We start from the raw sequence: 15,851 nt of genomic DNA, 5'->3' as shown, positions 1-15,851 counted from the left end.
TGAGCGGAGAGCATGGCCATGACGGTTGCGGGATGTGGGAGGGGAAGAAGGTGACGCCGCAGGCGAGCTAGGATTTCGTCGGACCTCCGCGGCCCCTAGCTCGCCCGCGGTGGGGCAGTGGGCGACAGGGCGGTCGGACCGCGGCAACGAGGCAGTGGGACCACAGGAGGAACGCAGCAACGAGGTGGTGGGACCACGGATGGAAGAAGAAAAACAGTACGAGCGGAAGAAAGAAGAGAGAAGAGAGAAAAAGCACGTGCGCTTCCCTGCGTAACGGTCGACCGTGGCCAAGACTGATTTGACGCACGGCCGTGTATTTTAGAAGTGTCTTTTTTATGTGGAAAGTCTGGATCACCGATGCAAGGTACTAGTACCAATCACGCCTAGTTTCAAAAAAGAAGTACCAATCACGCCTCCTTTATTGTTTTTGACAAAAAGAAAAAAGAAAAAAAACTTGCGCTCCCATCGCACACGTGTTCGTGTGCAGTCGACGTGGCCATGGCATGGGAATGACATTCCTGGCCTTCTCTCTCTCGTCACCAACCATCCGCCGCACAGTCTTACCGCATCATGGCGACCTCCATCGCCGTCACCTTCCCTCTCTTAGGGCCCGTTCGGTAGCAAGGGTTTCAATCCCATCCTGAACGCTTCCAGGGCAAGGATCAAGTGAATCCGGTCGGTTTCACTTAATCTTGTTGGATTCAATTTCAGACTAGGATTCGTTCCTTCCCGTCAAAATCACTGTTCGGCTGCACAGGAATAAAACCTTCCTCACTTCAGCATCAATCATTTATCAAGTTAATGCATCCTAGAATGGATCACTGATATACCAAACATTGCACACGCTTTGCAAGTTCACACAAACATTGCACATCAGTGTTGTTGACTTTCGAACTGGCCTGATTTCACATGCATGTTCATTACATAAACATACGAACATAATTGATTCTTCATCGTATACTCCCAAACAAACTGAAAACAAATACCCAACTACGAGTCTTTACAAAAGAGGCCTCTGAAACTAGCACCTGAACAAACATTGGAAGAGAATTGGCCCCATGTCTTCAGTTCTTTCACTAGTTTTGTCATGTCATCACAGCAAACATTAGTTGCACGCCCGCAAAAAAATAGAAGAAAATGGTAAGTTCCAGAAGGGTTGAGTCTCACGTGACTTCTGAAACTAATCACAACATTCATTCTAAATTTTTCAAACATTGCTCGGCTTGTGTCAACTTGCTTACTGCAATCTAAAATTACTCTTATCTGAATATAAAGCAGGACATCTCTTGCTTGCCATGGACACTGATGACCTACGTTTACATACAGATCTCCTATTGTTGCCAAACCTCAAAGATCCAGTGTGATAGTACTATAGCTCTTCTCATACATCTATTTGTGATCTTCTCACTTCTCTATCTAAAACCTACACCATGATGACAGAGGCTTTCCCACAGATTAAAAGCCTTCTTCTTTAACTGCACACAAAAATAAAAAAAAGGCAGCAACAACCAAAATCAATGGTGTTTTTCTATGTTTGGATGATGATGACTAAATCCACAAGCTGCTACTGTCACCAGTTGTTGTTACTGAAAAAACCCCGGCAGCCATCAATCAATGACCTGCAGAAAAACACCTAGGGTGTTCATAAACACGATTCTTTATGACTTGGCCTAAGTATATATATATATGGTTCGTAAAAAAATGCCAACACAATTACCAAATGTCTAATGCAGCATGTTTTGAACTAGAGCAGCAGCACTATTGTATAGCTTCAGAAAACTAAAGGTACAAAAACAAATGACCAAGCTGCAGACCCTACTGAACCCAACGAATGAATTGCAAGGCTAAAGAGGTCATATCTTTCTTCTTAAAAACAAAGGATAATAACAACTCATAAGCCTTTAAAACAAAGAAGAAGCTCAATTTAGTCTGCAAGAAACTAAGAAAGCATGTATGCAAGACACAGAACATAGCCTGCAAACCTGAACCTGATTCTTACCCATCAAACAAAAAGCCAAATAAAAAAACTCAAACAAAGGATCATCTGGTTGGGCCATGGATTAAATAATGGATGAGTTTATTCCTGAATCTTTTTTTAAGAATAGAAGGATCACTCAGTTCCCAAAAAAGGAACTGAGTCATATAGATGCTAAATAATATTGACCATGTCATATAGAAGCTAAATATTATTGACCATGTCATATAGAAGCTCTAATAAAGATGATAGTCATATAGAAGCATATATAAACTTATAGTCATATAGAAGCTTCTGGAGTACCTTCTGGAGTTGGTACCGGATCCCAAGAAGGCGGAGGTTCAATCAGAGTTGATTACTCCATCACCATGCAGAGATAGGTCTGGACAACCAATGCTGAAATAGCTGCTAATTGCCACATGAACTAATCTCCCCAGTACACTGAAAATTGAAAATGACCGCAAGCTCTGGCTCTGCAAAGTGATTGGGAAAACAAGCTAGTAAGGTAGGAGTAGAAAATAGATACAGTATAACCAAGCGAAGGACTCCCAAAGTGCTTGATAAAAAGTTTATTTATATAAACCATCATGCATGCATGCTTTTACATAGAAAAATTTTGTGATCCTTTGTGTATAGAAAAATGGATCACAAAATTTGACTCTCACATTATATAGACTAAGCTCCCCCTAAATGTATGCATACATATGGTAGAAAGCAAAGCATATGCATAATTAGCAATTTATTGTACAGGAGAGTTTAATCTATATAATGCATGGAGAAAGCATATACATATGAAATAAAATCAACATGATTATGCCAATTGAAGAATAATGCTTAACTCCGGGGATTCCAATTTCCTTACAATGAGACTATTACACATGTGATAGGTTTGAAAAATTAATACCATTTGAAAAAGTGTTAGTCTCAAAGCATCCAAGTTGTAGAATAGGCTCCCCCTAAATTTGTGCACACAAGTGTTGAATACTTGTAAAATTTATGCATATTGATTTAAAGGGTCAAAATACCATTTGAAAGATGATATTTGGGAGAGATTATCTATAATTTGGACTTTGGCACATATTAGATAAATAATTGTAAAATAAGCTATGTGCCGTGCTCCTAAATAATTTTAAACCATGTAGGTTTGCTCCAAGGGTTGATCATGAAACCGAGTAAGCCTACCATATGATATACCTATTGAATGCATAATAAAAGATTTAAGCATGTAGATGCAAACATAGGTATGAAAGATAACTAGATGCTTTAAGAGTAAATCAATTGAAAAACAATACCAATTGAAATGAAAACTAATTGAAAGTAATAACATCTAGTTACCTAACATGGGAAGGGGAATTTGGGTCCATAGTATTCACTAACCCACTTGGCAATTACTTTATGCATCATGATGCACCCCATGAAATGCACCCAAACTTTACCAAGTGTCCAAATTCCCCGACGTCCAATGGACTTCTCACTTCCCTTTTGGGATCCAAACCTTCTTGGTGCTCTTCATGTTTGAAATGATTTCCTTTGGCACCCAAAAGCGTTTGACCCCATTGTTGGCTTGCTTGTTCACCTTGATGGCCACCACCTTGTCATTTTTCTTCTTCTTTAAGAGATAAGGTGTGGAGGCCTTCTTGTCCACCTTATTGGTGTAGGTGTTGGAGAGCTTGCTTGTTTGCTTTTTCTCCTTCTTCTTTGCTCCTCCCCCATTCTTCACCTTGCACTCATAGGACTTGTGGCCTTCTTTGTGGCACACGTAGCAAACCACGGTTTGTCCTTCATCAAGCTTCTTCACTCCCTTGACGGTGTTATTTTGATGAAGTTGGGTTTGCTTCGCCTTGCCTTTCACTTGAGTCAAGTCCTTGGTGAGGCGAGCTACTTCTTGCTTGAGTTGCTCATTCTCTTTTGCAACCTCTTGTGTGCATGTATCTGCAATCACTTTCTCAACATAAGCTTGGTTGCACAAAGGTGAGTCTAAACATAAATCATTGCAAGAGGTAGATGCATCCTTTTTAATTATGTCATTTCTTTCAGATGCCTTGGTGGGGGTATTTTTGACGGCCTCAAGATTAGCAACTTTATTTGTTAGCTCATCACAATGTTTGCACATAATTTCCATTTTAGCAAGCAAACTTTGATAATCATTTTGTGAGCTAGCTAACTTTTCTTTTAATTTTTCATTTTTCTTTTCAAGTTGCTTATCATTAATTGTGCATGCACTTGTTGTTGCACTAGCCTCAAGTTGCTCAATTTTAGTAGATAGTTCAACATTGAGAGTTGCAAAGTTTTCATATTGTTTAAGCAAATTCTTGTATGCTTCTTGTGAACTACCTAGCTCTTCTTTTAAATTTTTGAGCTTCTTTTGTTGACTAGTGCAAACTTTAGCATATTTAAGATTTTGTTGCACAATTGTATTGTAAGAAGGCAAATCATCACCACTATAACTCTCACTAGAGGATGAGCTTTCGTTACCTCGTGCTATAAGGCACACACGAGAAGAGCTTGATGATGAGTGCTTGTGACCTCGCCTCTTGTGATGGTTTTCTTCTTCACTTGAAGAATCATCCCATGACCTTATTGTTGTGAGGGCTTTGTTCTTGCACGCCTTCTTCTTTGTCTTGGGTGTGGGCTTGTTTGGACAAACTTCCACAAAGTGCCCGAACTCGCCGCATCCATAGCATCCCCTCTTTCTTTGCTCGTTTCTTTGATTAGTGAAAATGAGGTCTTGAATTTGGATGGGCACACCCTTGACATTGAGCCTTACGATCATCTTCTCCACCTTTTTGATAAGTTTGATTGATTCTTCATCAAGGTCGGAGGTGGAGGAGGAAGATTGATCATCATCACTTGATTCTTGTTCATCATCATCATCATCCTCATCTTCTTCTTCTTCACTTGAGGAGCTTGAGCTTGAGCTTGACTCAACTTTCTTGCCCTTCATCTTTTTCTTCTCGCTACAAGTGAGAGCTTTGCCTTTGCTTGATGAAGATGCTTCTCCTTGACCCATCTTATGTGACATTTCAAATGCCACTAGCTTGCCAATGACAATGCCCAGGGTCATGGTGCTCAAGTTCTCCATGTTGTGAAGGATGGTGATGATGCTTGCATATTTTTTTTGTGGTAGAACGGAGATGATCTTCCTTACGATGTCTGCATCATCTAGCTTTAATAATCCTATTGAATGGAGCTCATTGATAATTAGATTCAATCGAGAATACATATCATGAACAAGCTCATCATCATTCATAGCAAAGGAATCATAATTTTGCTTGGCTAGACAATGTTTTTGCTCACGGACATTACTTGTGCCGTCATGGAGCTCTTGGAGTTTTAACCAAATTTCATGTGCCGTATTTAAGGTGAACACTTGGTTAAACACATCCATGCTAAATGATTCAAACAAGCAATTCTTAGCTCTAGCATTGAAATGCATTTCTTTTTCGTCACTCTTTGTGGGTTTTTCAGGATTCTTGATGGGTTTCATCCCGTCACGAGTGACTCTCCATACACCCAAATCAACCGCCTCAAGGTGGTAAGCCATTCTAGCTTTATAGTATGGGAAGTTAGTGCCGTCAAATTATGGAGGCCTAGCGGTATCCATCCCAACTACTCTACAATAGCGTCGGCTCAACGGCGATTAAGCCAAAGGTCCAAATATGAGCCAACCAGCTCTGATACCAATTGAAGGGACCGTGACGCCTAAGAGGGGGGGTGAATTAGGCAACTTAAAATTCTAACTCTAAACTATGGCCTCTTTTTCTAACCTTAGCAAAACCTATGCAATAGATAAACTATCTAGATGTGCAACTATGGTTTTGCTAGTGTGTTGCTATCTCTACCGCAAGCGTAGTGAAGTAATCAATGTAAATGCGGAAGCTAAAGAGCAAGGTAGAGATATGCAAACTCTCGTCGACGACTCCGGTATTTTTACCGAGGTATCGAGAAGCGCGCAAGCTTCCCCCTAGTTCTCGTTGGAGCCCCTCGCAAGGAATTCCTCGCAAGGGCCAAGCTCCCGGTCGGGTAACTCCGTGGATAGCCTCGGGCCTTCCCCACACGCAAGTGGGTCTCCGATGTGCCTCTCGGCAAGCCTCTCCCAGATGCTCCCCGCCGTCTTCACTATCAAGCTTCCGGCCGAAACGCCGCGGGCCTTATTCCCTCCGGTACACGGTGGCGGCCACACCACAACGTGGTTGGTGTGATCTCACAAGACTTCAAGCACCTCCGATGTACAACACTTGTGCTCGCAAGTACGGGGTGGCAAGAGGTATGCAAACCTCACTAAACACTAGGCCTAAACCTAGAGCAAGCGCATAAGCGGTGGTCTAATCAACCTAAGTACTTCGTAAAGCACCTACGCTAATCACCTAATGAAACACTAAGCACTATGCAAGTGGAGATCACTAAAATGGTGTATCAACACCCTTGGTATATTCCCTCAGCTCCACACCCCTCAAATGGCCGGTTGGGGGTTGTATTTATAAGCCCCACTGAGAAAGTAGCCGTTGGGGTCGAATTCCCGCGAAACTGCTACTGACCGGACGCTGAATCGTCCTGACCGGACGCGTCCGGTCGTCCCGACCGTTGAGCTGGCAATATGCTGATCGGACGCTGGCCAGCGTCCGGTCGCCTGCCACTGGACGCGTCCGGTCGCAGATATGCCGCTCTGGAACCTTTCTGTACTCGATCGGACGCTGTGTTCCTACGTCCGGTCGTTGCCGCCAGCGTCCGGTCCTTGCGTCCGGTCACCTGTCTGCCGAGCCACCGGTCCAGCGTCCGGTCGCGTTTCTAGCATCCGGTCCAGCATCCGGTCGCCTCTGCGAGCTCGTTTCTTTGCAATCTTGCGAACGACTTGGTTCCTATCATCATGTTTGGACTTTGCTTGATATCTTGGGTCTTTTCTTATGCTCCTAAGGTCTTGCTTAAGGTGTTGATCATCGGATCACCACGTCATCTTCGTCCAAGTTACGTCTTGCACCATATTGAACTACAAAATAAACACTTGCAAATTCATTAGTCCAATTTGGTTGTGTTGGTCATCAAACACCAAAATCCAAAGTAAATGGGTCAAGGGTTCATTTTCCTCACACTGGTGTTGAAGTTTTTATTATAGAATTGAGTTAGCAATAGTTGGTCTGCATCGCTTGTATCAAGGAGGTATTGACACTTCTAAGGTGAATGGTGTTCCTGTTGCTATAAGTGTCATTGCCTCCGGAGGCTATCCTGATGAATCGTCAAGCTCAGGTGAACTAATATACACTGGCTCTGGAGGGAAGGCTGGGGGCAATAAAGATGGAAGCGATCAAAAGCTTGAGCGGGGTAATCTTGCCTTGAAGAATTCCATTGAGACGAAGACCCCGGTTCGAGTGATTCATGGGTTCGAAGGTGAAAGTAGAATTGAAGTTGGTAAGCAAATTTCGACATTTACATATGATGGATTGTACGAGGTGGTGGAATGTTGGCAAGAAGGCCCGAAAGGAGAGACGGTCTTCAAGTACAAGTTACAGAGGATTGCAGGGCAACCAGAATTAACCCTACATGCAGTCAAGGCAATTAGGAAGTCTAAAATTCGTGAAGGGCTTTGTTTGCCTGATATATCTCAAGGAAGCGAGAGGATACCCATATGTGTCATCAACACAATTGATGACATGAGGCTAGCACCACTTAAATACATCACCGAAGTCACATATCCAACTTGGTGTGAAAAGGAACCTCAAAAGGGTTGCAACTGCACAAACCACTGCTCAGACCCTATTAGATGTGCTTGTGCACGGAAGAATGGAGGGGAAATCCTGTTCAATCGCGATAATGCTATCGTCAAGGCCAAGCGTCTCATATATGAGTGTGGTCCATGGTGCAGGTATGGCTGTGCAAAAACTTTATGTATTCCAAATAACTGTTAATCTGAAAATATTTATTTGTCGTTATTTAGTTCTACTGTGTTTTTGAAGTTACCGTATTTAAATTTCAAACCAGGAGAAATATTCCTATTCTGTTGGAACTTCTATGTTATACTTACGGTTGGTTTTAGATCCAGATGAAGAACAGCAGGTGTTTGTGGTAGATAAAAAATCGGCTCATGAAATTTAGCTATTCTCCTGAAGTTGTTAAAATCTTGACAGCAAGCAAAAATATTGATGCACACCAGACAGTTAGCTTAAAACTGGGGTAAGAATCTAACTTAATAATTTCTAACCACTTTACTTTCAGGTGCCCGTCAACATGCTACAATAGGGTGAGTCAGCATGGTGTCAAAATTCCACTTGAAATATTCAAGACAGGCAAGACAGGTTGGGGTGTAAGATCCCTCGGTTCTATATCTTCGGGCAGTTTCATATGCGAGTATACTGGCGAGCTCTTGAATGGTGAAGAAGCTGAAAATAGATAGAATGATGAATATCTATTTGATATTGGTAGAAACTACTATGATGAAGAACTTTGGGAGGGGATTAAACCAGTGGTTGATGTACAGTCTTCTACCTCATCCTCTGGGACAATGAAATGCTTCACAATAGATGGAGCTGAGTGCAGCAATGTGGGAAGATTTATCAACCATAGCTGTTCACCAAACCTCTATGCCCAAAATGTTCTCTGGGACCATGGTGACATGAGGATGCCGCATATTATGCTTTTTGCTGTTGAGAATATCCCACCACTGCAGGAGCTGACCTACCATTACAATTATAAGGTAGGCTCAGTCCATGACGAGAATGGCAACGAGAAGGTTAAACATTGCTACTGTGGTGCCTCGGATTGCAGGGGCAGGCTCTACTAAGACATTACTGACTGCTATTAGCTCTAGCCTCTATGTGATGAACACTTCAGCCTTGCCATCACTGTACCCTTTTATTCTTCAGTTCATGTTGTACTTGCAGAATGTTTAAATTGTTATCTGATTTGAAGAATTGCTATCGATCCTGTAGAAAACATTCCCACCCCTTGTACCGTGTTTTAAACTTCTAATGAAGTTTGGATGGACCTCCATTTTGCGATGATTGTACTTTTGGGCGGAATGAAGCATGCTGTTGTCTGTTGAAGTATTAAATAACATGAATCTGCAAGCTACTAGAAAATGTACGATGATGGGTCTCAGCATGATGTAGTAGCGTTACTCCTATGTTTTTTCACAGAACTGACTCGTGGTATTGCAAGCCTTTACATGCAAGTATATAACTGATGGAATATTGTAGCAGAATTGAACAAATTGAGCACCCATCTTGTTCGTTGACAGACTTGGTAAAGGTCCTTTTGCATGGGTTATTCAGTTTATCTTCGTGTCAAAACTTCACCTCAGAAGAAGATATTGAACCAAGGATTGGGTGAACAAATTTTGGCACTGTTGCTTATAGGCAGGGAACATTTGTTTGGATCAAGAATCAAACGGAACTTTACTAAGTTCATTGATAGACGCGCAACTTGATAACCTGATGATGATCGTCTTCACTGAAGCTGGTGGATATGGTACACTGGTACGTGTGAGCGTGTCTTGCGCCATATCGCAACGTTTCCAGTCAGCATGTCAGCTCCCACAACTGACAACTCACAGATGGAAAACTTAGATAAACACCATATTATGCAAGATAGCACAAGATACGGCGCTGTTTCGGTCAGATCGCACAAAAAACATAAAGCATTTAGCGAGTCTTGCAACTGGGCACGAAACACTGCTCCCCGCCTTACAAGAATTGGTTCGATCATGCGAGTGGCATTTGCCTTGTTGCACCCCTCTCCCTTACCTTTGTTACACGTCCTCTTGTGTTCCTGATGGCGGCCAGCTTCTCTGCCAGTATCTGATCCAGTGCCCTCTGGACCCTTTTCTCTGCTCCAGTGCCTTGTATTGAGTCTATTCACGAAAAGTAACCAAGAGAAGACCTTTATTTTCTTACAACATTTGGATTTCCGTATCCAAGAGAAGGGCGTTGGTGGACTGATTTTACTAAAAGGGATGCCATAGAATTTCTTGGAAGAACAATTCGGTGAGCCCCAAAAGATTGTGTCATTTAACTAGGAAATATTCAAAGGAATTGTAAATCAAACATTATGTAGCTTAACTAGGTAATATTCATAGCAGCAACAGGTATTTGCAAGTCACTCAAACAGGAGAGAGATGCTTATTCAATAACTACCTTAGCTCAGCAGAAGTGCCTGACAAAACAGAAGCTGTTGCAGATCCGCTAGGTTGTTTAAGTATTTCATATGAGTGACCACTCATCAAGACTTCCAAAGAACTACCTCACACTCTTTGATTGTGCAGCATAAACCTTGCCCTGCATGATTGTAATCTTAGTTTATTGTTAGCATAGTTGAGACAAAATGATTGCTACTGATAAAAGCAAAAGTTTGATCATGTCAGGCATATGGTCCTCCATATGAACCTCAGTCCTCCACAGTCAAATGGGACCACAAGGCAAATGCGACTTCACAGCACATGCCAATTTCACAGCACATGCAATTTCATTCAACTATGGTCGACGGGGCATAATTTTTATAACAAAACACAGCATACAGAATCGTGCCATAGTTTGCATAAGCATCCAATACCACTTAAATACATCAAGATGAAAATGCAAGACAATAGGTCGAGCATAACTAACAATTTTCTTTACCAGCAGTAATATCTCATGTTATCTGCATGTCATCAACTAAGACTACTACCTTCTTTCTGGCAGTAACATCTCATATTATCTACATATCAACTTAGAGTAATGGTGAAGTAAAATACAAGTAAACAATGTTTTCAGAAAACTACATTTGCCATGCCTTAGTAGAGCCTTCCAGAGCATCTGGGAGAACCACACTGACAAATTTTGAATTTTATTCTTCCATTCACATCTTTGACATGATCTATTTCATAGTTATAGTCATAAGTCAGCTCCTGCAGTGGTGGAATTGTCTCCGCAGCAAAGAACATAATATGGGGGATCCTTAAATCATCATGGTCCCAAAGAACATTTTGCGCGTAAAGATTAGGTGAACAGCTGTGGTTGATGAATCTTCCAATATTTCCACACTCAGCTGCGTCTATTGTGAAGCCTACATCTCCCAGGATCTGCGAGGAAGAGCTAGAAGACTTTATATCTGAAACATTTGATAACAACCCATTGCAAAAATTCTCATCACCATGGTTAAGGCCTATATCAAACAAGAAATCGCTGTTCCTTCTCTCGTCAGCTTCATTGCCATACAGAAGCTCACCAACATACTCACATATGAAGCTGCCAGAAGAAATGGACCTTAGGGATCTTACGCCCCAGCCTGTCCTGGTTGTCCTGAATACTTCCAGTGGTATTTTCAAACCATGCTGACTAACCTTGTTCTGGCATGAAGGAGGGCATTTACAAGATGGGCCACACTCAAAGATAAGGGGCTTTTCATTGACAATTGCTCCATTTAAGTTAAATGGGATTTCTCCTCCATTCTTCACAGCACATGCGCAGCTCGCAGAGTCTGAGCATCCATTAGTGCAGTCGCAACCCTGATGGCGTTTTTTGGTAAGCTCGAATGGATATCTAATTCTAGTGGTGTATCGGAAAGGTGCAGGTCGCTCCACATCAACTGTATTAATGACACAGATGGGAATTCCCTCCTTCCCTTGAGATATATCAATCTCGCACAGGCCTGGACGTGTTTTGGACTTCCTCATCCCTTCGGCTATGTGCATTGGAAGTTCTGGTTGCCCAGTTATCTTTTTTAGCTTGTACTTAAAAACCCTTGAACCTGGTTGACCATCCATCCAGAAATCCAAGACTCGATATAGCCCATCATAAGTGAATGTTGAGACTTCTCTGGCCCTCGAATGACTGCCTACCCTGGTATTTTGAGCCTTAAAACCGTAAATGACCCTGACTGGAGTCTCTGTCTTGATGCAATTCTTGAGTGCAAGATTCCCACGCTCAAGCTTCTGATCCTCATGATCCTTCTTACCAGCAGGCTTCCCACCAGAACCACTGTATATCAATTCACCTGAGGAAGACAATTCATCTGGGTAACCCCCAGAAGCAACAATGCTTATTGCAATGCGCTCACCATTTCTATAGACGGTGGTGTCAATGCCTCCCTGGTATGCAAGATGTAGACCAACAATGGCAAGCTGAACTCTATATAGAAATTCATCACCAACTTGAACTCCAGGAACTTGTCCAACAATAGGACCACTTTTGGTAAAACCTGGTAATTTCCTTATTACTTTGTCAGCTTGTAGATCAATTCTTCTAATCTTAAGTGAATTCTGCTCCACAGCTTGTACTAGAGCCCGGCATACAAATTCAAACCTTCTACACAACATCTTGAATTTGCTCCTAGCATCTGCATTCTGGGGACACCTCGCAGACGTAAGACCTGAGTAGCTATTGAGGAACAGCTCAAGATTTCCTTCATGTACAACTAATGCCTTTAATATGTCATCATCTTCCAAGCTGGAAGCCACCTCATCATCCAGTTTCACCTTGCTACCCAATGCACATGTAGAGGCAATCTTCATCTGAAGATGAGCTGGAACTTTTACCTTCACCCTCTTCCTAGGACCAAAGTAGCCCCTAGTTGTGGCAGCCTCCTTGTCCTGTGTCATGGGAGCTTGCAGGACTCTATCCTTAGTAAGCTTATCAGTATCCTCAATCCTATTTATGATCCCACGCCTGCTAAGTTCAGTCTCCTTCTCCTTGTCCTCAGGACAAGGTCTATGCCGAGTGTCCAGTGTAGATTTCTGAATCACTTTGGTACGCTTGACTACTTTTCGGGGTGTAAACATGACCTTACTTCTCATCATAATACTGTTACCCGAAGCTGCTGCTGCAACATCAGAAGATGTCCTGTTCATCCTATCACTTTCAGACATTCTCTTACCCATCAGATTTTGCTTGGAAGAATCTTCTGCCAAAGATCCAGCAACAGCAGTGCATGAAATCCTAATAGATTTGTTCGTCTCCTCGATATCTTTGGTAACTAAGCAAGATGATTTCTTATCCCCACACTGCAATATATTCCCACCTGTTTTCTCATTAGAAGACTGCATTACAGAAGTTTCCACAGCACTATTTTCTGGAACAGAATCCCCATGTCTACAAGCTGCAGAATCATGCAGAGTAACACATCTCATCGTAGTACCATTGCCACATACTCCTGCTGTAACATCAGAAGATACCCTGTTCATCATAGCACTTTCTGATACCCTCTTGCCCATCATATTTTGTTTGGACAAATCTTCAGCCAAAGATGCGGAAACAACATTGACTGAACTCCCGATAGATTTGTTCACCACCTCGACATCATTTGCAACTAGGTATGATGATCTCTTCTCCCCACACTGTAATGTATCCCCACCTGTCTTCTCATTAGAAGGTTGCATTGCAAAAGTTTCCATAGCATTAATTTCTGGAACAGAAGGCCCATCTGTGGACTCATGCAGAGCGACACCAGTAGAAACTTGAGATTCTTGAACCACAAGCTCGGGAGGAATCTCGCCGCCCTCCAGTTCATAATCCTGTACTGTTCCATCATTAGAAACAATCTTCATGTAATGCCCCTGCACCGAGGAAATACAGCCATGTGTAGCCACCACCGCTTCCTCCAACACACCCAACTCATCAGTAGGCCTAGATTTCAATGGCAAGCACACCTTGCTACTACCTCCAGCAAGAAGCAGCGATAATACTGCATCCTTTCCATAACCAAGGGGGAAGCTGCGTTCATCCAAAGACATCCTAGGATTTGCTTGCAGATGTGCATCTAGCACCAACTCCTTCCTCCCCAATTCACCCCTCCATGCTCCCTTTCCCCTGTCCTCCACGGACACAACAGCAACCCCTCGTGAACCAGCATCCAACAAACCATCTGGGGCAGTCCCACCACTCCGGCGCAAAGCCTCTGATGATTTGAGCGCACCTGGCTGTGGAGCATGATGACCACCGTCCGCCATTGGAGCATCACCGTCCACTGCACACAACTTCTTCACCAAACTCGTAGCAGCAGCAACGGGAGACACCGCTCCCAACAGGGCACCGTCCTTACCACCTGCGAGGGGAGGAGGAGGAGGAGCCGTCTTCTCCAAGTCCAACACAGCAGAACAGACGTCGGCACCAGCATCTCCGAACCGTGAACCAGCGTTGGCGGTGGTGAGCGGAGCAGCCACGTAACGTCCGCAGTGGGGCGGGAATCTCCTCCTCGCGGAGACCGCCCTCCGCTTGGGCGGCGGGTGCGCGGCCGCAAGCGGCAACCACCTCTTGCTCCCCACCTCGCTGCCTCCCGTCTCTTCCCGTGCCACCACAGCGGCGGCAACCCCAGCCGCAGCGTCGCCGACAGACCCAGCTGCGATGGCGGCCGCATTCTCTCCAGAAGCCGCAGCCGCGCCCACCACCCCGTGCTCCCGCAGGCCACCAGCGCGTCGCGTGTCCCCGACGCAGCCGCGAGGAGGGGCGGGAGGAAGGCCGCGGAGGAGGTCGGCCCGCTGCGGCGGGCACGCGCGGCCGACGCGCCCCGCCGCGGGCCCTAGCACTGGCAGCCTCGGCTGCCGCGCGACGTCGAGCCTCGCCGTCGCCGCGTAGGAATCCATGCCCGCACACCCCGATCGTCTTGTACCTCGCCACACACAAAACCACAAGAGCAAAATCAGCATTCAAAAGCAACAAAACTCCACAGAAACCGAATCGGGAGACGAGAGACGTCGACCGTCGCTAGCACGCGAGCGCACGCACTCACCTCTCAGGCCGTCGACCGACCTCCGGCGGCGACGACGGCGTGGAGGAGGAGGAGCGCGACGCCGACGCCGGACGAGGCGGTTGGGGTTTTGGGGGGCGAGTCGACGAGTGCGTGAGGAGGAGGAGACGCGAATGGGGCCCGGGTTGGGTCGTGCTCCGACTCCGAGGACCAGCAAGGAAGGCTGCTAGCCGGTGGATGCCTGCTGCGGCGTGATTTGTGACTTGACTTGTGAGGACAAACTTTCAGGCGTGATGCTAGGACACGTGGCGCGTTGCTACGTCCTGTGAGACGACGATTTCGATGCTTTTTGTTTTTCCGCCCCGTTTGTTTGAGCTCGGCGGGCTTATAAGGTATGGTTCGTTGATTTGGTACAGGAGAAAGATATTGTTTGTTGGGCTGATAAGTTATGGTTTATAAGCTAAATATGAATCAACGAACAGATTATTGCCTGTCCTTTTATATAACGGTTTTATTTACCGCTGTCCGTCGCTCTCCTAAATGGTGGTGTACCCCATTTAAACGTTACAAAATGGTACACCATGTTGGTTTAATTGGTTGTTTTCACGTAACAAAAAATTATAGTAAGCTACTCCGTATTAAAAAAAATTGAGAATGAAACTTCAAGAGCATGTTGTAGATGCGACATATATAAAGAGAATTCATGGAATGGCTTTTCGAATAGAGATATAAAGGTTTAAGTTGAGTGAGAGTTAAACTAGCAACCTATGTTATTATTATTATAGTACTCCTGTATTACAGCAACTCCAACCGTCAAAAAATATATTCTAAAAATCGGGATTTAGCTATTCTCCAAAATAAATAGCCCATCAAAAAGCTAGAGTACTCCAAAAGCTTTTGTATAAATTAGCCGATCTCAAGTGCCCCGTTATTCCTTTTTGGGCACGATCGCTCGTCTCCGGTCACAAAAGCGCATGGGAGAAGGCAGGATTGCGGGCTAGAAACGGTATGGTAAGCAAGAAGGCCAAATTGGAGATTGAGATGGCGAGGCTGTTGGAGGCGTTGCTTTCCTATAAAACGCCAAAACGGATTTCACAAAGGGATCTAGAGAGGTTGTATGGACATGGTGTTGGACTCATCAACGAGCACCTTTTACATGCGTGAAATTTTTGCATTTTGGTCCATTTTTAAAATATTTTTTATAAAAAGACCCCTGCCAAAACTT

At 44.0% G+C, this 15,851-nt stretch overlaps 1 protein-coding gene and 1 pseudogene across 1 annotated transcript; one reads left to right on the top strand and one right to left on the bottom strand.

Moving 5' to 3' along the window:
* LOC136469832 (histone-lysine N-methyltransferase, H3 lysine-9 specific SUVH6-like) overlaps nt 1-8,815 on the top strand; it is a 70,905-nt pseudogene extending 62,090 nt beyond the window's left edge.
* Nucleotides 8,816-10,575: 1,760 nt separating this feature from the next.
* Nucleotides 10,576-14,526, bottom strand: LOC136473426 (uncharacterized). Its single transcript, XM_066471074.1, has one exon. It carries the CDS (start codon nt 14,520-14,522, stop codon nt 10,737-10,739), a length of 3,786 nt encoding a protein of 1,261 aa, XP_066327171.1. The 5' UTR covers nt 14,523-14,526; the 3' UTR covers nt 10,576-10,736.
* Between the last annotated feature and the right edge of the window lie 1,325 nt (nt 14,527-15,851).

This window comes from Miscanthus floridulus, chromosome 8 (genome assembly GCF_019320115.1).
Source record: "Miscanthus floridulus cultivar M001 chromosome 8, ASM1932011v1, whole genome shotgun sequence".
NCBI lineage: Eukaryota > Viridiplantae > Streptophyta > Magnoliopsida > Poales > Poaceae > Miscanthus > Miscanthus floridulus.
The sequence above is the reverse complement of the archived record's forward strand: the minus strand, read 5'-3'. Positions and strand labels throughout refer to the sequence as shown.

What these genes read in the sequence shown, in the direction of transcription:
- LOC136473426 (XM_066471074.1), bottom strand. Translation starts at nt 14,522, where the DNA reads ATGGATTCCTACGCGGCGACGGCGAGGCTCGACGTCGCGCGGCAGCCG.